Genomic DNA, 23,686 nt, shown 5'->3' on the forward strand with positions numbered 1-23,686 from the left:
CTACCATGCCCAGGAGAAAGGCCTCTGGTTTCTTATGAAAAGTACACTTAAGTACCTTCTTAATTTCATTATAGATCATTTCCCAGAAGGCCTTAATCCTTGGGCACGTCCACCAAAGGTGGTAGAAAGTACCTTCAGTTTCCTTACATTTCCAGCATTTATTATTGGGCGTATGATAGATTTTTGCAAGCTTGACTGGGGTCATGTACCACCGATAAATCATTTTCATAATGTTCTCTCTTAAGGCATTACATGCCGTAAATTTTATACCGGTAGTCCATAACTGTTCCCAGTCAGCAAACATAATGTCATGACCAATGTCTTGTGCCCACTTAATCATAGCTGATTTAACCGTCTCATCCTGTGTATTCCATTTCAACAGCAAGTTATACATTCTTGACAAATTCTTAGTATTGGGTTCCAATAGTTCTGTTTCTAGTTTTGATCTCTCCACCTGGAAACCAATTTTCCTGTCTGACACCAGTGTCTGTTGACCCTGAGCTGTGGATTCCAGATTTTTGCAGGAATGGGTAACTTAGAAGCATTTTAAATACGCACATACAGCCTGTATCAGTCTTAAAAGTGTCACAGAGGGCTACTGAGATGGGTGCCGATAAATTATTCCCCTCCAGCTTATTCACCACTACGTCTTTCCAGAATGTGGAATAAGGTCTAGGGATATTCGGCATCCTAGGACCTCTCGGCTTATCGAGAAGGAAAATGCCATCAGAATTAGGAAGAATGAACTCCAAAGATACAGCAAAGGGTCGGAGCGTGCACGAAGTCCCGCTTCCTAGCTCGGCCCTGGCTTCACGCGGGGAGACGGGGGTGAGGAAATGGGCTGCGCTACAGCAGCCCTGCAGTGCAGTCCACCATTCGCGCTGAAGCTTCGGACGGCCGATACGGGATGCTCCCCGGGGCCACCACCGAGGCGCCTCCGAAGGTGGCAAGCGAAGGGCGTGTTGCAGCCCTGCTGTTCGGAAGCAGCAGCAGCGCCCCCGCTGCCGCCCCGCTCCAGGCTGCCTGTCACGAAACTCCGGAACGCCACCCCCCCCCGCCTCCCGCCCAGGAGCCAAAGCACCACAAGGGCGCCTGCGCGGCCTCAGCGCCCGCCTCCCCTCGCGCGGCTGCCAATGAGAGCGCGGGGTACTCGGGGTCCTCGCCCAATGGCGCGAAGCTTCAGTGCGGCGCTGGGTTGCTAAGGAAGGAGGGCGGTTGCTGGGGAGCGGCGGCGGCGGCGGCCTCACCTCTTGGGGTTCCCATGGTGATGACAGGATGGCGAGCGGCAGCGGGCTGGTTTGCCCCAGCGCTGGGGCCAGGTAAGGCGGCCGCCCTTGCTGCCACCCTCCGCCCTCCTCGCCTCGCATCCCGGAGGGGAGGCGGCCGGCTCAGGCGTCGGCCTCGCTCCCCCCCCCCCGTCCCCCTGGGTCTGCTTCAGCGCCGCCCGCCCTGACTGCGCCCCGTCCGCTTTTTGGCTGTTGCGCCTATTTGTTAGATTGAAGGGGAAGTCTCCGAATGGATGGGGCGGTGGTTCCCCATAAGGATTTGGGGAGGGTCCGTAAACATCACGAGGCGTTATTTTATTTTTCAGCCTCTCTTAAGGGCGAAAGTAAGTCAGCCTCGAAAATGAAAACGTGCGCCACTAACTCAGCGCGCAACTAGTCGCTCGGGAAGTCAAAAGCGTCCGGACCCGGCGAGGAAAGCGGCCCAGCCGCCCCCCCCTCCGCGCAGCCTCCCATTCCCCCTCTTTCAGCGAAACGCGGAGATCCCCCGTGCTGTGAGAATCCGAACAGGGGAGCTGCATCAATTGCACGGGGAGCGGGAAGTGTGCGGCAAGAGAAGGAGAAGGGACGAGGACGAGGGGGAGTTAGGGGAGGCGCAAGCAGGGTTCACAGCCTCCCTTAAGCCGAGGGGTGGACACATGGGGGTAGCCAGGATTAATTTTAGGGGGCAGGCATTGTTGGTGGGGCAGAACCCAGTTACCTGTGACACATTTGGTCAGTTAACTATTTTTATTTATTTGCTTGATTTGGGGGGGGGGTAACTGCCCCCCTGCACCCTCCTGGCTACACACATGTGTAGACAAGCCCTTGCTTGCAGCCCTAACCAGGGCTGGCCCGACACATTTTGGCATTTGAGGTGAAACACAAAATGGTGCTCCCCTACTAATTCACATTAGAAACACGAAGGAATAAAGATCTCCATTGTGATCTGCTGCCCTGAAGGGCTTGCTGCCAGAGGCCTCACTTTGCCTCATGGGTAGCCTGGCCCTAATTTTCTCTTTGTATAATCCCAGTTTCCAACATTCTGCTGTGCCTGGATGGGACCAAACACCAGAATTCAGGATAGAAATATAAATGTGGGATCAGGCTAGATTCTTTTTGGTTGTTGCTGCCTGGGAGCAGCTTTAACCATTGACCTAACAGTGTACCTCTTTTTGGCTCATTTTCTCCCATACATGTGGTGATAGCAATGCTGTTTTCTGTAGTGAATGGGCTTTTGCACTCTCAAAGGCATGCTGTGACAGTTTGGCCAGGCATTTCAAGGCTAGAATCCCACAGATAAGACAGAATTTAGATGCCACAGTTAGACTTGTTCTAATAGATGTCCAGAGCAATTTCTAGCGCAGCTGTAATGGATCTGTTTCAGTTGTTATGGCCTCAGGATGTGCATAAGCTGCTTGAAGGAGTTTGGCTGGTTGGCTGGTTGCTCACTCCCTGTCCTCCTTTGGATCTAGCTGAGAGGGAATGACTGGATGGATCCAGGAAGTGATTAATGTATCATTGTGGAAGAGTGGGGGGAGGTGCCTTGAAGGAGGCAGGGATGTGCCTTCTCCTCAAGCAGCCCTCCCTAGACCCAGAAGTGCTGAACAACTGTCACCGAGTTGCAAATATCATTTTCTTGGGAAAGGTGCTGGTGGCATGCAGGCTGCAGGCATGCTTATAGGAAAGTGATTAGAGAAGTTTCAGTCTGTCTTCAGGTGTGGTCATAGCACTGAAACTTTTGTTGGGAATGGGATGGAGGAGTGTGACCATTCTGCATGCTTTCCTGTGGCTTTTGAAACCATTGACCACTGTATTTTCCTGGGGCAGCTCTGTGACTTAGGGTTTGGGGCACTGCTCTATGTTGACAGAAATTGAGTGCTTAGGGGTTTGCTGGAAGCAGTAAATCTGATATAATTTGGATGCTTTCTTATGTAAACACAGGTGGTAATTTGATGCAACCTCTATTGGTTGCATCAAATCACTCTGTTCTAGAATTTAAGCAACTCACCAGAGATAGTATTATTTGGTTGTAGTATATTTATTTGCCATGCAAGTATGGTATTGCTGTATCCTGTTTGTATTGTTTGTTCTGTTCTATGTGTTATGTAAAAGATTCAATAAAAATAAGAATTTCAAAAGTTGTGCATAATGGTGAAAACTTTAGGACTTAGATACTAGAACAAAAACTTGGGTTGTTCATCCTACACTTGCATTAGTATGTTTGTGCTTGTTTCTGGAGAAACTTCAAAAGAATAAGAATAATTCTTATCATTTTTAAGCACGTGCTTTGCAATCTTATAGGGTACGTTAGTGTCATCTCCATATTGAATGTGGGGTTGGGTGAGCAGAAGGAAAGTGGCTTAAGTAAGGTCGTGGCTAAGATGAAATTTGATCTAATACTGTTGAGGTTTGTACACTAATTACTGTATTTTATTTTTGCTGCTGGTGCTCAAACCCTGATGAAGGGTGGACTTAGAAACATAATTAATCAGTCAAAAATCTTATATATATGCTGCATATGTTAACAGAGTTTGACTCTCTTTCCTGAACTATTTGTTACAACCACATTACTGCATGAACAGAAATGCTAATACTTCATTTCTCATCTTTCTCAGTGGCTTTGAGGATGAAGCTTTGAAACTTCGTCAGCTGAAACTGGAGAACCAGGTAATCAAAACCACAAGGCAGTGCCTGACAGGTATTGTAGTAGTGAAAATGAGTAATTGATTATCTCATGAATTTGGATCTTGCAACAAGCTCATCTAGTTACACCATGTTCTTTATTTTTGTAAATTCAGATAATTTGAGCAGGGTAAGGTAGAGTAAAATGTTTGTTTAAACTTGCATCATTAGTCAAAAGACTTTATTATATGGCTGTTTGTAAATTAAATAATTTATAGCCCCAGATGAAATTTGTTTGTTTAAACTTGCATCATTAGTCGAAAGTACTTTAAAGTACTGCATTGGGCATTACATATAACATTGCAGGAATTCCTGAGATCTATTGCTGAGGCTAATAAATGAGCGTATTCCTTGACAGAGAGCTCTTCTGGAAAAGAAACAGAGGAAGAAGCGTCTTGAACCCTTGATGGTGCAGCCAAATCCAGAAGCAAAGTTGCATAAGGTGAAGCTCAAAGGGTCTGAGGAGCAGAGCCCGTTAGTGGGACCCCATGTGCCTGTTTGCAGTGATGTTCACCTCCATGGTGAGTGAAGTCTTTGTAATTATTAAACGTTCTTTTACTTTCAGCAATCCCCTGAAATAAGCACTATCAAATTCATGAGAAGTTGGCACTCTAAAATATTAAGTACTGTATTTACAGATGTGCTTGTCAATACTGTAGCAAAATGTATAGCTAACTATTTGTCACGGTTGAAACAGACATGTTGAAACAAACTAAGCTGCTATACAAAATGCAACTCTCCCTGGAGTTTAGAGCAGGTGTTATGTGAGGAATTCCAATTGTATACAGTGGTACCTTGGCTTACGAACTTAATCCGTTCTGGAAATCCGCTCTTAAACCAAGGCGTGCTTTCCCATAGCAGCGGGGGACTCAATTTACAAATGGAACACACTCAACAGGAAGCGGAACCTGTTCTTATTCCAAGGCAAAGTTCACAAACCAAAACACCTACTTCTGGGTTTGCAGTGTTCTTAATCCAAGTTGTTCATAAACTAAGCTGTTCTTAAAGCAAGGTACCACTGTATTCTGTTTAAAAAGCATTCAAAATGGTGCATCATCATTAGTGTTCTGTGTCAATTTTTTTTTATACTTCAAACAGTATGGCTGAAATTAGGTTATACAAACACCAGCCATTATTTGCTGTTGTGTCCATGTTTTCCATAGAATAATTGAATGTAGAATCAATAATTTTTGTAATCAAAGTATACAAATGTGATAACAGTTGATGAATGATTCTTCTCCCCCTTACTACTTATATGCTATAGATAATGCTTCTCTGTTGACAGACAAGACAACAGAAGGGGGTAGAGGAACATATAGTAGATCGTACCAGTGTGCATCATGGACATCACACTGGACACATGGTTATGAGTGTAGTCAGGTAAGAGACATATATAGGCAAGTTATCTACACTGTAGGGCAAGGTGATATTTAGGGAGGGGATGATAATAATAATAATAATAATAATAATAATAATAATAATAATAATAATAATAGTAATAATGTATTTATACCCCACCCATCTGGCTGGGTTTCCCCAGCCACTCAGGGCGGGTCCCAACAGAATATTAAACAGAATAAAACTTAAAACATTAAAAACTTCCCTAAACAGGGCTGCCTTCAGATGTCTTCTAAAAGTTGTATAGATATTTATCTCCTTGACATCTGATGGGAGGGTGTTCCACAGGGCGGGCACCACCACCTAGAAGGCCCTCTGCCTGGTTCTCTGTAACCTCTTGCAGTGAGGGAACTGCCAGAAGACCCTCGGAGCTGCACCTCAATGTCCAGGCTGAATGATGGGGGTGGAGATGCTCCTTCAGGTATATTGGGCCGAAGCTATTAAATATAGTTTATATTTTATAACACAGCATATGGATCGCTCTTATCCAGTCATTGCTTGAGAAGTCATTGGTTCACAAATGTTGGTGGTTGTGTACTTTCGATAGCTTGAGTTCTGTTTGTTAGAGGACTATCTGGGCAAGATCAGTTGCAGTAACTTTAGGCGATTATGCATTCTAACAACATGGTTTCCTTTTGGAGATTCCAGTGCTCCAACAGGGAAGGTATGACAGGATGCAGTAACCTCTGAAAAGCATGGCAATTAAGAAATATTAATGTTGTTGGTGGGCAGGGTTCAGTGAAGTTGAAGGGACTTAAAACATTTGTAATTGTATTCTTCTTTTGTCATCATGGTGGTAGAGCCAAGTGGCCATCTGGCCTAGGGGAAACAAAGAGTGATATATATTTAGTATAGTCAATAGACCAACAATAATACAGTATACAGTACACAAGAATCTTAGAGCAAAACAGTGCAGTGCAAAAACAATAATATAAAACTGCAGTACTCTTGAGTGCAAGCTCAGAGAACAATATTATGGGGTGATAGTATATAGTAAATTTAACTGAGGAACTATTGTGTGCTTTTGAATAACCTCCAAGTTTCCCAGAGAGATTTGACCCACTTGACTTTCCCTTTCAATTTTTTTTATACCACCCCCCAGTTACTGGAAGTTTCCACTTTTGAAGTAAAATGTGACTGTGTTAGATTTTCATTGCAACTGCCTGGCCACGTATATTTCAGATTTGATGGTTTTATCAATGTGCATGATTTTCGAAGAGAGACAAATAGCTCAATGTAAAGATTACAGAATAGATTATATCCTCTTAAAATAAATTTACATTTTAAAAAAACAACAACCATGGATAGAACAGCACTTCTGAAACCTGTTTGAGACAACAAACTTAGAATCACAGAATTGTAGAGTTGGAAGGGACCCGCAAGAGTCATCTACTGCAATCCTCCACAATGCAGGAATCACAGCTAAAGAATCCCTGGCAGATGGCGATCCAAGCTCTATTTAAAAACTTCCAGTGAAATGAAATTACTGTGAAATAAACCAGAGAAGGATGTTGAGGGAAGTCCAGGGGGAATGGGGAAATTTTGAAATTGTGAATAATAATAATTGTTATGATGTAATATTGGGAAAAAATGGAAAATTGAATAAAATTTATATTTTAAAAAAACCTTCCAAGATAGTCTATTGAACAGTTCTTACTGTCAGAAAGTTCTTCCTAATGTTTAGTCGGAATCTCCCTTCTTGTAACATGAATCCATTGGTTTGGGTCCTACCCTCCGGAGCAAGCTTTATCTCTCTTTCATATGACAGGCCTTGAGATATTTGAAGATGGCTAACATATCTCCTCTCAGTCTCCTCTGTTCCAGACTAAATATACCCAGCTCCTTCAACTGTTCTTCATAAGGCTTGGTTTCCAGACCCTTGATCATCTTGTTCGCCTGCCTCTGCACATGTTCCAGCTTGTCAATATCCTTCTTAGATGCTGGTGCCCAGAACTAGACACAGTTCTCTAGGTGTAGTCTGACCAAGGCAGAATAGGGCTAGACTATTGCTGCCCTTCATCACGACACTATACCTCTTTTGATGCAGCCTACAATTGAATTAGGGACATGGGTGGCACTGTGGGTTAAACCACAGAGCCTAGGACTTGCCGATCAGAAGGTTGGCGGTTCGAATCCCTGCGACTGGGTGAGCTCCCGTTGCTCGGTCCCTGCTCCAGCCAACCTAGCAGTTCGAAAGCACGTCAAAGTGCAAGTAGATAAATAGGTACCACTCCGGTGGGAAGGTAAACGGCGTTTCCGTGTGCTGCTCTGGTTCGCCAGAAGTGGCTTAGTCATGCTGGTCACATGACCCGGAAGCTGTACGCCGGCTCCCTCAGCCAATAAAGCGAGATGAGCGCCGCAACCCCAGAGTCGGCCACAACTGGACCTAATGGTCAGGGGTCCCTTTACCTTTTTTTACAATTGAATTAGCCCTTTTTGTTGCTGCATCACAATGTTGACTCACATTAAGTTCATCTGCTCAATGACATTGAAGACTTTGAAGCATTTTGAGTTCTCTTTCATGGTCAGGCTGTTCAGGTGGTCACCAACAATATGGGTACCCTTTGTCTTCATCTATATAGAAGATAGTACAAGGTTGAGGACCTTGCAGCCCTCACACTGCATTTGTGAAATGGGCGCATGCTCGGATGCACAGTTCTGATGGTGGCGCATCTTGCTAGCATCAATTCTGTGACAGACGCTATTGCCCAGTTGCTTGTTCTCACAAGTGGGTACCTGCCCACTGGGTGGTCTGCGGAATGCTTCACCCTTGGGATACACAATGTTTGGCAACCTCCAGGAACAGGCGCTGCTTGTCGATGAGATGTTTTCTGAAGCATTTTTTTAAACTTCTACACACCCACCCCGTTTCTTTATAATCCCCTGAAAATATGAAGCCTGTTGGGAGGCCTTGCTCTCTTAATGGCTCAACCCCTATTTGCCAACTTATAAGATAGCTTTCCTTATTGCCATCACCCCTGTAAGAAGGGCGAGTGAACTTTGTGTGCTACAGTTGAACTGCTGTGGGAGATGTCCTTGGATATCTGGCAAACCCTTGCCTTCTATGTGGGCAGGACTGCAAGCTGTAAGAAAAATCATGGCTATTTCTCTGCTATGAAGGTCCTAGGAATTGGTGTCCAGTCTCCCTCCAGATCCTTCCCTGCTAGATTTCATCAACCATGAGCTCTACTCTGAACTGACTCAACTCCTAGCTCCTTTGGTTGTGCGCACATGCTCAAGGGAAGTCATGTTTTCCGCAGCTTTTTCTCAGGGAATTCTCTGGGCAGAACTCTTGCTGCATCACTGTCTGATTGCAGCCCTCAGCACTACAGGGTTGATGTTTAAGCATAGGTGGAGACCTGTTTCAGACAGGTTGCAATGAGCTCTGTGGCCTTTTGGAGCACCTTTCTCACTTCCCTGGTTACTCAGCCTGTCATTCCACCCATATGTAGGGTTGTGCAGAGGCCACACATACACAAAAGGCTGCTTACACATCACTGTGGTTCTTTAAAGTGATAGTGCATGCAGTTGCCCAACCTACCCTCCTTGCCTGCTGCAGGTCCTGTCATCCTGCTCTTGCTCTACTGCTGCTTCCTCTTGCTGCTGTTCTTCAGAAATGGTTGGCAAGATAGGAGCCACATCCTTTTGAGTGTGCCCTGTAGGCGTGGGCTGCCCAACTAAACTCTTGTCTTCCTCTGGAAAAATTCTGAGTTTAGCTGCAGAACTCCATAGATGTGACTAAACAAATGACCACTTGGCAAACCACAATTTTTCTAGAATACTCCAGTATGCTTCCATAATGGCATCTAGACTACTTGTGTATTTAGAAAATAACTGTACACCATATGCTTCAACAATGCACTTCACTCTGGTTTGTAGGCTTTGATGGTCCAGCTATCTTCCTGAAACCAGGGATTCAGGAGTTGGGGCCTAAACTCCAGATAATTTCACTTGGATCATCCTCAACAGAAGATGACAGTGAGCCAAAAAAGACTGAGGAAAGTACAATAGATAAAGCTTCCAATGTGAATCTGCAAGACATTCTGCAGAAACGAGGTAAGAAATTGATCTAAAGAGCTGGTTCATGAACACTAAGCCCAAGGTATGGCTTAGCACAAATGACTTTTTTCCCCAGAGAGGTGAGAGTTTATTATTTATGTTGTGAAGCACCCTGTGATCTTTGGGTGAAGAGTGGTGTACAAATTTAATAAATAATAACAAATAAATAATTATATTGTATCAAGCAAATACATAAATCCATGCACATCTAAGATGTTTTAAGGAGCAAGGCAAAAGGTTTTTTAAATTACACACAAAATGCAATGGGTACTTACAGTGTAAGGAACAGTTATGCAATGATGGGTTGCTTCTCTCCCCACAGCATCTCCTTCAGGCTGCTCTTTTGCTGCTGATGCCTATATCTGCTGCATGCTTAGGTTCCTTCCATACCCTAACTTCCAGAATTACCAAAACTTCCTTTAAAAATTGCACGAACCATGATGGAAATGGAAGGGTTAAACAATTCATTGACAATGAAAGTGTGTTAGAATGTTGGGCAGGGAGAAGATGAATGTGTGACTCCTGTATTTACTTTCAGTTTATGGCTCCAGCAGAGTAGTTCCCATTTTGTATTCAAATTCTGAGAATTTATTCTAAAACACTCCCCAGCCCACTTCTCCACTTTCTCACACTTATTTTACTTTCTCATTATGGAAAAGATTGGTAGTAAGTGGGTTTGTTTGTCTCATAATGTAATATTTTTTACTGTCAATTTTTTAAAATGCCAATTTAGAAAAAGGGGTTTTACCAACAGTAAGTTCTTTCTGAGGCATATGTAAAAACCTCTTATTTGTAATTTGAACATTCTGGAACAGCAAAATTTGTTCCATCTACTGTATGTGACAGCCTTTCAAGTATTTGAAGATGACCATCACATTGCCTCTTAATTGTCTCTTTTCCAGACTAAACATACTTGACTCCTCCCCACCCCCACACAACTTGGTCTCCAGGCCTCTCAGAACTGGATATGGTATTCTGAGGCCAGGACTGACCAAAGCAGAAGAAAGATTCTGTCTTGTGACCTGTTGATACATCATGAAATTGCATTCATCTTTTTAGTTGCCATGTTATGCTGTTGACTCATGTTTCACTTGTGGTCTGCTAAAACCCCTAAGATCTTTCTCATATTTTATGGAGGAAGTGGACTGTGTAGCAAATAAAAATACTGCATATAGATGATTAGAGAATTATGGAGTTAAATTGTTACTGACTCATAGCCTGTCTGGAAAAATAAGTTGGAAGGTGTTACAAATTAATTAGGGAAGTTTGGGATGGATTAGTCATGTTGCTATTTCATATATGATGAACCTATTGCAATTTAAATTTAGGGACAATAGTGGGAGAGATATCTGCTATATGGTTCCTTCTACATTAACATAAAATAACCTCCTTGTTCTGGCATTTTGATAGGTATTTCTGGCAGTATGAATTTTGATGAGGAAGACACTGAGGAAGAAGAAACCAAGGAACAGTCAGGATCTCCTTCACCCTGTTTAGAATCTCAGAGGCCTGCTTCTGCAAACAGCCAGAAGTCTGCTACGGTATGCAGTCTGTTCTCCCAGTGAAAAATGTAAAAAAGAAAGCTTCTGACTGCTAGAGTCTGCATCAGCACCAACATTGCCAGATTCAACCTGTGAAGTCTTCCCAGACTCCTTACCCTCATGTTTTAAAATGGGACTTAACTGGAGACTTTACTTTATCTTGAATGCCATTATCATTATTTCTTTTATGTTTACTCCTGAAGTTGTTATTATTGCAAGTCTTGCACTTTCTGCCTCTGCTCCTGTTCCCATGTTGAACCATTATAAATTCTGGAAGGTGCCTTGTTGACTGTCCCAGTACTAGACAATATACCTTTATTCTCCTTAAATTTGTGTGTTGTGGGAGCACTCTGACCTGACCTTGTTTTATCTTACAGGAAATGGGTGCTTCCTGCGTGGCACTTTCTCAGACAGATGCAGAGCTGGGAGAAGTGGGAAACCTGGAGGAGTTTGTACTACGCCCAGCTCCTCGTGGCATTACCGTGAAATGTCGAATTACTAGAGATAAGAAGGGAATGGATCGAGGCCTCTTTCCTACTTACTACATGCACCTAGAGCGGGATGACAACAGAAAGGTACTGTGTTTAACCAAATAATGTTGTAATGAATGTATTGGATGTATTGTAAAACCAAAAAAGTCCAACCTTCCCCGCCCCCGTAAGAATTAAAGCCATAGAGAGTGTACGGTATATTTATTTTTACTTTTTTGTTTTCTGTAATGCTTACAAAGGACCTAAATTGTTCTCAACACTTATGCATTAGAAAGTTAAGAGAGTCCCTGCATGAAGGCTCACAATTTAATAGACACAATTTTTAAAGGGGGCAAAGGGAATGAGAGGGAAGTGGGCAGCAATCATGGGAGCAAATGCTCCTTCAGTAGCCAGCTGATAGGGCCAAGCTGGTCTCCATGCCCTCATGATCTCCCTGCAAGACTGAGGGCACAGCTTCCCAGTGGCTCACAGTGCCTTGTCTAGTGGCTGTGTGTGCCTCCATCTGGTTCTGCAGTCCTAGGGCAACCATCCAAATACTATTTATAAATGCTATCTAAATGATCAACAAAAGTGATAAAACATTACAAAAAAGCACACACCTTTGTATTTAAGTGCACACACACATGAAACATACTGAAAGAAATCAAGGTCCAGAGAGCTTATTTCCTAGTTGAAGTAAATTCATCAACTGAACATGATACTTGTCGGCACTTCTCAGAATCTCAGTAGCAAGCTTGTCTGTTAGCATGATTTTCACTGGACGTTTACTTGTATGAGACCCATCAAATTAGCACTCATAAAAATAATAGAGAGGTTGACTACAGTGGTACCTCGGGTTACAGACGCTTCAGGTTACAGACGCTTCAGGTTACAGACTCTGCTATCCCAGAAATAGTACCTCGGGTTAAGAACTTTGCTTCAGGATGAGAACAGAAATCTCATCTGTTCGATTCTGATCTCATCTGATCTCATCTGTTCGGCGGCGGCAGCAGGAGGTCCTATTAGCTAAAGTGGTACCTCAGGTTAAGAACAGTTTCAGGTTAAGAACGGACCTCCAGAATGAATTAAGTTCTTAACCCGAGGTACCACTGTATATCCTCCAAGAAACAAAGAACAAATTCCCTGTTAATAAATAGCAACCAACAATGCTAACACAGACCTATTGTAACAATAAAAAATAATAGATTTCTAGTTAGCAGCAGTAACAAGTTTTCAAAGTTTTGCTGCTGGCATACATTGCACACCTCTCATAAATTATTAAGTTAGTTTGGTTTGCATTAAACCAGGGGCTCTCAGACTTTGTATCTCCAGGGTCCACTGGAGAGGGCTGCTACAAAAAGGCAGCTGGTGGAGACAGAGCCAATCACAAAATGGTGGTGTGGGTTTTATGATCCCCAGATTCTGTGTTCTTTACAGAACCTGTTTCCCTCTCCCTGGCAGTAAAAGTACACGAAAAATGAATTAAACGAACCATATGCTGCCTTCTGTGACACCCCAGATCAGCCGCCTCACCCTATCTAATGGTGGACCCCTTGCATCAGTTCGTTTTAACACAACACTGGAAATTCCACCACAGTTCTTCTCCATTGTGTGGCTTGGTTCTTTAGGTAGTTTCAGGTTTTTAAAAAATGTCCAGTGAATAGCGTATTGTGCTGACAACTTCAGGAAGTGGGTGGGTGGTGTTTTTTAGAAACAAAACCCAAAGGACTTAAGCTGCTGACTGCTTTGCATCGACATTGACACTACAACCAGCCAAGTGAAGAGAGGAAGAAGACAGCCCAAGCTACTGTTTTATGTGGAAGCTCTTCCTTGCTGTCAGAGCACTCCAGGCTAGGTAGCAGCTGCTATCATTCCCCACCCCACCCTGCTCCATGCAGACAGGCCAAGGCCTCCACCAGTTCCTGGACTCTGTGACTGAGTCACTTCCCTTGTTGATCCAAATCCTAGTCCAAATCCTAGCTAGTTCCTTCAGCTGAAGAACAAGGAGGATTTTCATCAACAGGGTAGCTGCAACCTGTCTGACATCAGCATGGAGCAGGACAATCCATGATCCCTCACTATCTTCTCTTCATTGTCCTCTTCACTGTTTCCCTCAGCTGCTGCTGGAACAGTCCTCCTGAAGGTTTTTCAACAGTTGCTGGCTTCAGGAACCACTAGAAACAGCATGTTCCCCAACATCAGTATTACTAACATTTCCATCACTAGTGGCACCAGTCATGTGATTCAGCAGATGTGAACATCTACCGTATTTTTTGCTCTATAAGACTCACTTTTTCCCTCCTAAAAAGTAAGGGGAAATGTGTGTGTGTCTTATGGAGCGAATGCAGGCTGCGCAGCTATCCCAGAAGCCAGAACAGCAAGAGGGATTGCTGCTTTCACTGCACAGCAATCCCTCTTGCTGTTCTGGCTTCTGAGATTCAGAATTTTTTTTTCTTGTTTTCCTCCTCCCTAAACTAGGTGCGTCTTGTGGTCTGGTGCGTCTTATAGAGCGAAAAATACGGTACTTCTGTTCCCCCGTAGCACAAATTTTCAGTAATGGCGAATTCTGCAGGAGCAGCAGGCAATAGTGAAGAGGAGATGACAAGGGATCGTGGCTTGTCCTCCTCCATAATGACCTCTGGGCTGGGCTAACAGAAGCAAGCACAGCTGAGGCTGGCGAGGGCTTGATGAGTGTAATCTGGCCACGCTGTCCTTCGCCTCCATTGTCTCCTTTCCCCCTTCCACTCATTTCAGCTTCTCCCTCTTCAGCTGCCTCTTCCTCTTGTTCAGCTTCAGTTGCAAGAGGACAGAGGAGAAAGCCAGCTTGTATGAGGGGAGATGCCCAGCCTTCCTGAAGGAGGGAGTGGGTAGGTAGACAGAGGCTGGGGACTCAAACAAGGGCATGGCCCACCATGTGAGAAGTAGTGCTCTAGAGAAATTGCTTTAAAATACGTAATTACTATGCTCTCTTGAAATATTCTCTCTCCCTTCACTCCTTACCTTCTTTAAAATGTTTATATGTCTAGATATTCCTTCTTGCGGGGAGAAAAAGGAAAAAGAGCAAAACATCAAATTACCTCATTTCAATTGATCCAACAGATCTGTCCAGGGAAGGAGAAAGCTTTATTGGAAAACTCAGGTGAGACTCTCAAAGTGATGTGACTTATACTGTGTTCATCTCGCCCCGTACTGTCTAACTAGTAGCAGCTCTCCAAGGTCAGGTCTTTTTCATCCTTGCTACTTAAGATCTGTTTGAACTTGAGATGCCTGGGATTGAACCTAGAATCTTCCATACGAAATGCTTTGTCACTGAGAGCTATGGACCCTTCCCCGATGTTCAGTGAGGTGGTGGGGGCTTGCTGTGACATGTTTTGTATCTTGCTTCCACAACAAAACACCTCAGCTGATCCCAATGTAGGCTGGATACTTTTGTGCTTTTCCTGTGTTGTGTGACTTTCTCTGTTATGGCTTTTTGTGGCATAATTCCTTATATAGTGAGAATCATAACCTGGTGCTTAGGCAATACTGGGCTAGATGGATCAATTACGTATGTTCATGTATGTCAGGGGTGGGTAATGTGCAACCCTTCAGTCATCGCCGGGCTATAAATCCCATCACCCTTGAACTTTGGAAGTTGGGAGTCCAGGTTGATGTGACCCTGCAGATGTTGTAGACAAGGATGATGGGAGTTGTAGTCCAACAGCAACATCCAGAGGGCCAAAAGATCCCCCAGTGGTGGCTGGTTCCCATGGGGGCCAGACACCACTGGTCTGGAGGCTAGGACCCAAACCAATGGCTTCAAGTTGCAAGAAAGGAGATTCTGACTAAACACTAGGAATAACTTTATGATGGTAAGAGCTGTTAAACAGTGAACTGGCCCAACTCTGGAGGTTGTGGACTCTCCTTCCTTGGAGGTTTTTAAGCAGAGGTTGGATGGCCAGGGATGCTTTGGTTAAGATTCATGCATCACAGCAGGTTGGACAAGATCACCTTTGGAGTCCTTTCCAACTCTACAATTCTATGATATAGCTGAAGAAGGGTACCGAAGACCAAAGAGCTCAGAATCCAGAAAAATGTGGTGGTGGATTTGCATAGTTTTTTTCATTTCCTGGGCAAACTAAGGCAAGCTTTGGGTAAAGAGGATGATAAAATGTCAGATGTGTTTTAAGGAGAAAGGAAAATTTCCAACTCACTTGTATTCTCTAATCCTAGATCCAATCTTATGGGGACTAAATTTACTGTTTACGATCATGGGGTTAGTCCAGTCAAAGCACAGGGACTGGTGGAAAAAGCTCACACCCGGCATGAGCTGGCTGCAATCTGTTACGTAAGTAACTTACTACTGGGGGCAGAGTGAGGGAGAAGAATTGTCTTTGTTCATGCTAACCTGTATTGGAAGGACAAAAGAGAACCTGCAAGGTGCAGCCTTGACTTAGTCTAGGCTTTAATCCTGACTGGTTTGAAAATTGAAGCATTCTAAAATGTATTTCACCCACAGATAATCTAGGAAACATTTATTGCTTTGTTCATAAATCTTTGTTGCAACAATTTTATCTGCCTTTCTACATGCAAGATGGCTATATGGCATAACTATCACAGACTGGTTGAATGTAGAGGAATGATGGGAGGAACCAGCTGGGGAATGGCGGTGGGATGACAGTGAGTGGTCATAGGGAGAACTGGGTGGAGGTGTTGGAAGCTGAAGAGGTAACAGGGCTTTGTGGGCAGTGGGAGTCTGTGGCAGAGAGAAGTCCAGAACTGGACAAAAGCTGAAGCAGAAGAGAAGGGAGGCCAAGAGGCAGAGATGAGTCTGGCTGCTGAAGAGACATGAGTGTCTCTCCCTCCTTCTGCAAAAAGCTCCCCTTCCCTCCTGGATCTCCCAGAACTAGGAGAGGCATGAAGAGGGAGGGCGGAGGAGAAGTTAGCTTCACACAGGCACAATCTCAAGATTGCTTGGGGGAAACCCTGAAGAGGAGAGAACTTAGGCAGCTGTGGGGAGATGAGGACCTTCAGTCTCAGCAACTGCCTCTTGGGGGCAAGACCTGCCAGAGACGAGTTGCTGTCCTCATGAGGCCTGACACTCATGTGCAGATTGTGTTTTTGCTAATAAAGAGTTAACTCCAACTTGCTCAGTGGGGTTTACCGCTGGCTCACTCCTGTCACAAAATTAGTTAAGAAAAAGATGCATAATTATTTATTATAATAAAGTAATTTTAATAGTTACAATTACTGCAATAATATATCTCTGATAGAATTTATGGAGTATATTTCAACATGTTCTAAGCCTATTTCAACACAAAGGTCACCAGTGGCCTAATCAGAAAAAATAATATGACAAATCTGTTAAAAAATAATAAAAGTAAACATTAACAGGGTTGGCACTTCTGTAATAAAAAGCAGCTATACATTTAAGAAACCAAGTTAATACTCACCAATAAGCTTTGACTCCAGCATATAAAACTTCAGAGGAAGAAGAAGGCCAAACTTGCCAAATCTACATTGTTAACAACTGTTCTGAATAAATGGACTATTTTTCAATCATCACTCATGAAAATTATATGAACTTCTACCTTCACAAATCCCAGACCTCAAAATTTACCTGCTCAAGATAAAAAAAAAAGCTTTGCTACAAAGTTGACCTTGCACTTGCAATTAACTCATCCATGGGGTGATGAGAGCACATGAAGGAAATTAGCCCATTATCAGGTCCAGTTACTAAAACAAGGTAGATAAGATCACACAGAAGGCAGAGGTGAGTAATGGGAGTGAGACACAGTAGCTACTTGCTGTGGAGTATAAGGAACTGGAGCAAACCTTTGGACTAGTTGCTGTGTTGAGATTCACTGCTAGGCTTGGATACTTCAATGGGAAAGGGGTAAGGTTAAAATAGTACTTTTGCCTGCCAAAATGGTGGCAGGATCCTGGCTTTTAACTACAACAGCTGGTTTTCTGACCCCAAGGCAACACAAAATTCCACAGCTGTAGGTTCCCTGCATTTTTGTGAACCCACTAAATCTAGGTTCAGAAATAGAAATAGGCAAGCTATTTTCACTCATGTGGGTAAAAATAATGTTGTGCACTCGGGGATACTGTTAGCAGTGAGGACTGAGCCTACCCCTTCGTCTCCCTCACTCCATCCTGCTTTGTTTTTTTTTTTTTTTTGGGCAATGCTAGAGTGACATGGAATGTTGGGAGCTGGTTTGCCTTTTCCAAGCAAGCATGGCCAGTGTATTTGTCACACACCATTCTAATCCAATAAAAATTGTATATTTAAGGTCAGTCTTCTCCTCCTAAAATTTCTACCTGCTTTTTTCAACAGGAAACCAACGTGCTCGGATTCAAGGGACCCAGAAAAATGTCAGTCATTATTCCAGGAATGAATCTCAATCATCAACGGATTCCAATCAGGCCACGAAATGTAAGTTTCTAATTGGGTCATATTCACACTACAGTGAGAAAATGGAGTTTCAGATTTTAGTGATGATAGGAGCAGTCAACAGGCATGCCTTTGAATAACTGAATATGATGCACTTCAGGACACTTTTCACTTAAAAGAATTCTACCATTCCCCTTAAGAGTTCTGACAGTGTAGTAAAGGCATGTGTGTAGCTTATTCTTGAATCCATAATATTCAGCTAGGTTGTCATAGCCTCTGTCGAATCTTGAGTGTTCTTGCCCATCTGCAGAAGAGCACTTCAGCTGAAAGAGGGAGAGTAGCCACAGTATATAAGAGCATGTTCGCAAGTTATATGTTCTGTTTACATGATGCAAGAAAGAGTGATCTTCAGATTTTCTAAACATAAGCTCAATTGGAGTGGAAGGATAACAGCCTTGGGAACGGGAAGGAATAAGAAGTCTCCTAGAAGACAGCTACACATTTTGCTTTGTAACTTTTTTCTAGGAGAGCTTAGAGACTTGTTTTGAAAAGCTATTTAAATTTATTGAAAATTGAATTTGTTCTATATTTGAATGAGAAATAGGATGAAAATGTTGCCATTTTCATTTGCATGTGTGCCTGCGGTGGTGAGTAGGAATAAAAAAAAAAAAATGAAGTCAGGACTGTGAAGTTGAAGAGCTATCAGCAGTTTTGCAGACCAAGCCTGATGGAAAGAGGATGGGAAAGGAAACCTGAGGTCTTGTTTTCTTGCTTATTCTGTTGCACAGGAGCATGAGAGTTTGCTGTCAAAATGGCAAAATAAAAACATGGAGAACCTAATTGAATTGCACAACAAAGCTCCAGTATGGAATGATGACACCCAGTCATATGTCTTGAACTTCCATGGGAGAGTCACCCAGGCCTCCGTGAAGAACTTCCAGATCGTCCATGAAAATGACCGTAAGTCTTAAGACATTAATAGCTACAGCAGAAGTTGGAGGGCTAGACTCGCAGTCCAGAACATTAGAAGGTTCAGGGCTGGGAATGCATCCAGAATCTTTCACTAAAGATTGCTGGGTTTGATGGAAAGAAGACAAATCCTAGAAGTCACATGTTGCTTTCAAAAATCCTTTTGCTAGCACCACTGCCATGCTGAATAGGTAGATCTCTGCACCTGCACCTGCGCCCCTCCCCGTCCCTCTAAGCCCCCTTCTCTTGTGCCAGTGTTTTTCTTCCAGAAGTCTTACATGCCAAAACACATGTTGCTCACCCAACTTAAACACTCCTTTCATCCAACTCTTGCACTTTTAATTGGCTGCAAGCCATTGTTACCCTCATCTGTTGCTTGGTTTGAATACATTTGAATAGAATGGGGAGATGCTGAAATATTAATGGCCCCAATTTTACAGTGATACCTCTGGTTATGAACTTAATTCGTTCCGGAGGTCCGTTCTTAAGCTGAAAGTGTTCTTATCCTGAGGCATGGTTTCGCTAATGGGGCCTCCCGCTGCACACGCACCTCCGGCACACGATTTCCGTTCGCATCCTGGGGCAAAGTTCACAACCAGGAGCAGCTACTTGCGAGTTAGCGGAGCTCGTAACCTGAAGCGTTCGTAACCAGAAGTGTTCATAACCAGAGGTACCACTGATGTTGTTTTCAATAGAAATCTTTAAAATATATTTTTATATCAACCTGTATTTTATTAAATTTAGCCTCACAAAGGAGCTGAGGGTAGCAAATACAAAGGTAGGGAAACAATACAATTAAAAATAAAGTTTATTTATTTAAAAAACCATGTAAAACAGTCACATACCTTCAGTGCTTTTCAGTATTCAAATGCCATGGTATAGTGTGTTGTTGTCCATTTAAAAAGGGTAGAGTGGGTTTAATTTGATGTTTTATATTTTAGGATTTCTATTGGGGAGTTTTATTCACTGAAGAAGGGAGCACCAATGATCCATGTTGGGGTTATCAGAAATTAGGCTGGGAATATCCTAGTCTTCCTGCCTTCCAGGCAATAGGACTAGGAATACTGTCCACCTATTTACCCTGGCCCTGCCAAGTCTGCAAGGAAAACAGTGAGGCTACTTTCTGTCGCTTTCTCCCACCCATTCTGGCCTTGAGGCCTAGCAACTGGCTTCACCAGCCCAATATTAGGCTAACTAACCTAGGCAGCACTGGCTTTCTGCAGAGGTACACTGGGGGAGATTCACCCTGTCTTCTCCAGATCTCTCATAGATAATGGCCAGCTCCATGAGGTCATTGTGAGGTGATGGGCATTGCACCAAATTGAAGCACGCAATATCAGTCATTTGTGTACCATCTGCCTGCCCTGCTCCGTTGTCTAGCCCTCAGGATGCCTGATAAGATGTTTTGTCAGCTTTGACATAATGGCCAGGAAGAGAAGGACAGTCATTCTGCTATGAGACAATAAGGTTCCTTTTGGGCTTAAAAAATATAGGAATGGTGTCTTGAAAATAAGGAAGTGGTGGCCCTAACCAATTGTGAGAAACAGTATCTGCCTCAGGGTTTGATATGTGCAGATTGGGCAAATAGCAGGTAGGGAATTGCTATGGATAAATGTGATGATTCCATTCATATGATGCAGCTAGATTATGATTTCTTTCCCTTTCTCCCTTTCTCTAGTTGACTACATTGTAATGCAATTTGGCCGTGTGGCAGAAGATGTGTTCACCTTGGACTTTAACTACCCCCTGTGCGCCCTTCAGGCATTTGCCGTTGGACTGTCCAGTTTTGATAGCAAACTGGCATGTGAATGACAGACGTAGTGCAACAAGACCGCTTCTTGTTTTTCTTCCTGTGCTAACATCTGAGAATAAAATTGTACTTGATAATCCTGGGGTGTGTGGGGCAGAAACTAACAGCTAAAATGTCCCCTGTGCTTACCTAGAAGGAAAATGGAGCCCTGATGGCTGACTACATAGAATGCTGTCTTTCTAAGATGTGTTCATTCTTGGAGAAGAATAAGGAAAACGTAATCCTGAGAGGGAGGCTTTTTAGAAAAGAGCCCTGCTCCCCCCCCCCCCCGAGCAGCTGAGCATCACTGTGTCTAGGAATTCCTGTTGTTAGAATCACATTAATGAAACTTTGCTGCCTGTTTTCCTCATGAAATTACTCGTGTCCTTGATGCTAATGCCACTGATACATCTGTGCTCCTGTAACAAGAGATGTCTTGGATGTCTTGCTGCTCTTGCCATTTGACAGTCCTGTTTTCCAGTAAAGTTGGTTGGTTTCCATGTGTTGCTCTGCCGCTTTGCATCTGCTGAAGAGTACTTGTTGTAGAGGTATGTTCTCCAATAAGGTGAAGTTTATTGATCAGCTTGAATAAGGCAAAATTCACCTTGTCAGTGTCTTTCCACAAGGTAATTTTTCATGAAAAGTGAAGAGATGACTTGACATCCTTGACATGTCATGCTAATACCAGTAATTGACTGATTGACATGCCATGTTAGTTTCAAGAGCCATATAAGGATTTGTAATTTTCTTGTTTCATTCAGTGATAAGCCTTCTTTCTTTTTTTGTTTCATTATTAATTGATCTGTTTGTTTTTGAGAAATTATTTAAAAAACACAGCACTCCTGTTGGTAGGCAAGGAAAGCATTTTTTGTGTTAAAGGCAATCTTCCTTGTTTCATATGTAACTGTACATTCTAAATGTTCAGTTGGGTAAGATGTTTTTTGCTTTTTGGACATATTTGCTTGAGTATGATCATTAAAAACTGATTAAGTGCATGTATATTCTAAGGCAGAAGGAAAGCTGCTATCTCTGCTAGATTAAGCCAAATCTTTATATTCCATGGTTGCCTACAGATTATTGGAACAGGTAAGGCATTAGTGCTTCTTGACCCAAGGGACCTTGATTGCATCTTGGCTCTCAGGGGATCCTTGGGCTGAGCACCTTCTTAACTACAGTTCATAGAATCATAGAATTGTAGAGTTGGAAGGGGTCCTGAGGGTCATCTAGTCAAACCCTCTGCAATGCAGTTCATTGTGTATCTTGTAGAATTTCTTCTCTAAATTGCCTTCAGGTGTTGTGCCCTGTATTTCCAAAGAACACTGACAGCTGAATAACCCCTGCTGTCTGAAGCTGCTCCTTCCCTTTCTGGTCACCAATTCTGGACTTTCATCGAATCGTAGAGTTGGAAGGGACCCCAAGGGTCATCTAGTCCAACCCCCTGCAATGCAGGAATCTCAGCTAAAGCATCCATGACAGATGGCCATCCAACCTCTGCTTGAAAACCTCCAAGGAAGGAGAGTCCACAACCTCCCGAGGGAGACCTTTTCATTAAAATGCAGTTGTGTCTGGTTTGTGTGCCATTAAAATCCCTGTATTAGTAAATACCGTGTTGTCTTCTTTCAAAGCAATGCAGGTTTGCTGAAATGTTTTCTTATAGGTGGAATAAAAACCATCATTATCCATTGTAAATTCTGCACTTTGCTGTAAGTGAACGATTACTCATCACTTTTAGAAAAAGCTGGTGAGTTGCAATTGCCTTCAAGGAAATGTTGCCACTAATAGCATTGTGCACTTGTGCAGAACTCAAGGAAGGGATGAGAGAGCCATTTCCCAAGAGATCCAGGGCCATGCTCCTCTTTTCCATCTTTATGCATCTTGTTTGTCCTTGGAAGCACAAGACCCTGCAAGATGGCATTGGCTGCATTCTGTGCTGGTGAGTCTAGATTGTTGTGTCTCCTCAGATGTTTGACTAAAAGACAGGTCCCTTGGTTGTTTCCCCAACTGTGTCAGCTGTTAAAGAACATCACTTTTTTAAAGGTTTTCACCTTTGTCCATACCACAGCTCAATAATGTTTTTCTGGTGCCAGAAATATTTTTTGTCTAGATGCACATGATCTTGCTACTTGCCTTTAGCTATTTGAATCTTTGGAATACAAACACTGCAGACTTAAACTGGCTTTAACAGTCACTTCGTCTCCTCATGAATTAGTTCTGTGGGTGAAATAGGAAGAATTATTATACAATCACTAAATAACAAAATTCTTCCTATAATGCATGACAATTAACTAGTATAAAAGTGATACAGGTATGTAGTTTCTGCTGTTTAATTTGGAGCACTTTAAAGTAAGAAACTGTCCCTACCACCACATAAAATGGGGCTGGCTTCATGTGGCCAAACTTGGCTCCTGTTTCTAGCAGTCAGACTTCTCTGACTTAACCCTGTTGTGATTTCATGCTGTAGTTTGCCTATGGAATTAGGCTACAATCCTAATAAACAAAAATTCTCTGTACTTTCTTGCTTGGAAATCTTGTATGCTGGAATTGGCCGATTCGGATTTTAACCCAGTTGTGGATTTTATTACATTTCTGTTTGAACAAGCAAAAGAATGCAAAGGGTAGGAATTTACACCTTGGTTGCTGTTGCAAATGTTGGTGTTATACTGCACTTTCATTCCTCCTCTGCCTGCCTACGTATACTGTAAATGCTTCTCTGCAAAATCAGTGCAGATTATCAAGAAATAAGGGATCTCTTATTGCTTTGGAACTGTATGTGTTTTGTAGAAGCCTCCACTATGCCTAATCCAAAACTGTATGGTATTGATTATATTTATATTTTTTGTATTCCAATAAAATAATTTATATATTTAAAAATGTGATACTGCTACCAGTATGTTTCTTTTGAATGTTTTGCACTGAGAGTTTTGTACTCGGATTACCACTGCATGCACCTATGACACTTGCCCCTGTGATCTTGTTTTCGAAGCCTTCTCAACCTTCCTAAACGGTTTCTAGCAACATCGAAGGGGAGCCCAGTCACTACACAGACTTCTCTAGCAGCTCCCAGGTTTGGAATTCCTCTCTAGTGCAAGATGTCTCCTATTAAGATGCCCCCTATTATATCCAGCTTTTTATGCTCC

General features: G+C 43.0%; 1 protein-coding gene across 1 annotated transcript; it reads left to right on the top strand.

Annotated features, from left to right (window-relative positions):
• Positions 1 to 1,148: 1,148 nt before the first annotated feature.
• Positions 1,149 to 23,425, top strand: TULP3 (TUB like protein 3). The gene is made up of 11 exons (XM_083630623.1): positions 1,149 to 1,319; positions 3,881 to 3,932; positions 4,306 to 4,468; positions 9,225 to 9,401; positions 10,815 to 10,945; positions 11,323 to 11,520; positions 14,442 to 14,554; positions 15,628 to 15,742; positions 17,735 to 17,833; positions 18,580 to 18,751; positions 20,439 to 23,425. Exons 1-11 carry the CDS (start codon positions 1,276 to 1,278, stop codon positions 20,570 to 20,572), a joined length of 1,398 nt encoding a protein of 465 aa, XP_083486749.1. The 5' UTR covers positions 1,149 to 1,275; the 3' UTR covers positions 20,573 to 23,425.
• The last annotated feature ends 261 nt before the right edge of the window (positions 23,426 to 23,686 follow it).

The sequence above is a fragment of the Podarcis filfolensis genome (genome assembly GCF_964270895.1).
Source record: "Podarcis filfolensis genome assembly, chromosome: 9".
Classification (NCBI taxonomy): Eukaryota; Metazoa; Chordata; class Lepidosauria; order Squamata; family Lacertidae; genus Podarcis; species Podarcis filfolensis.

Excerpts from the sequence above, each read along its gene's own strand:
- TULP3 (XM_083630623.1), top strand. The coding sequence starts at position 1,276 with ATGGCGAGCGGCAGCGGGCTGGTTTGCCCCAGCGCTGGGGCCAG. Across the intron at positions 1,320-3,880 it reads TGCCCCAGCGCTGGGGCCAG|TGGCTTTGAGGATGAAGCTT; the intron begins GTAAGGCGGCCG and ends CATCTTTCTCAG. Across the intron at positions 11,521-14,441 it reads AGCGGGATGACAACAGAAAG|ATATTCCTTCTTGCGGGGAG; the intron begins GTACTGTGTTTA and ends TTATATGTCTAG.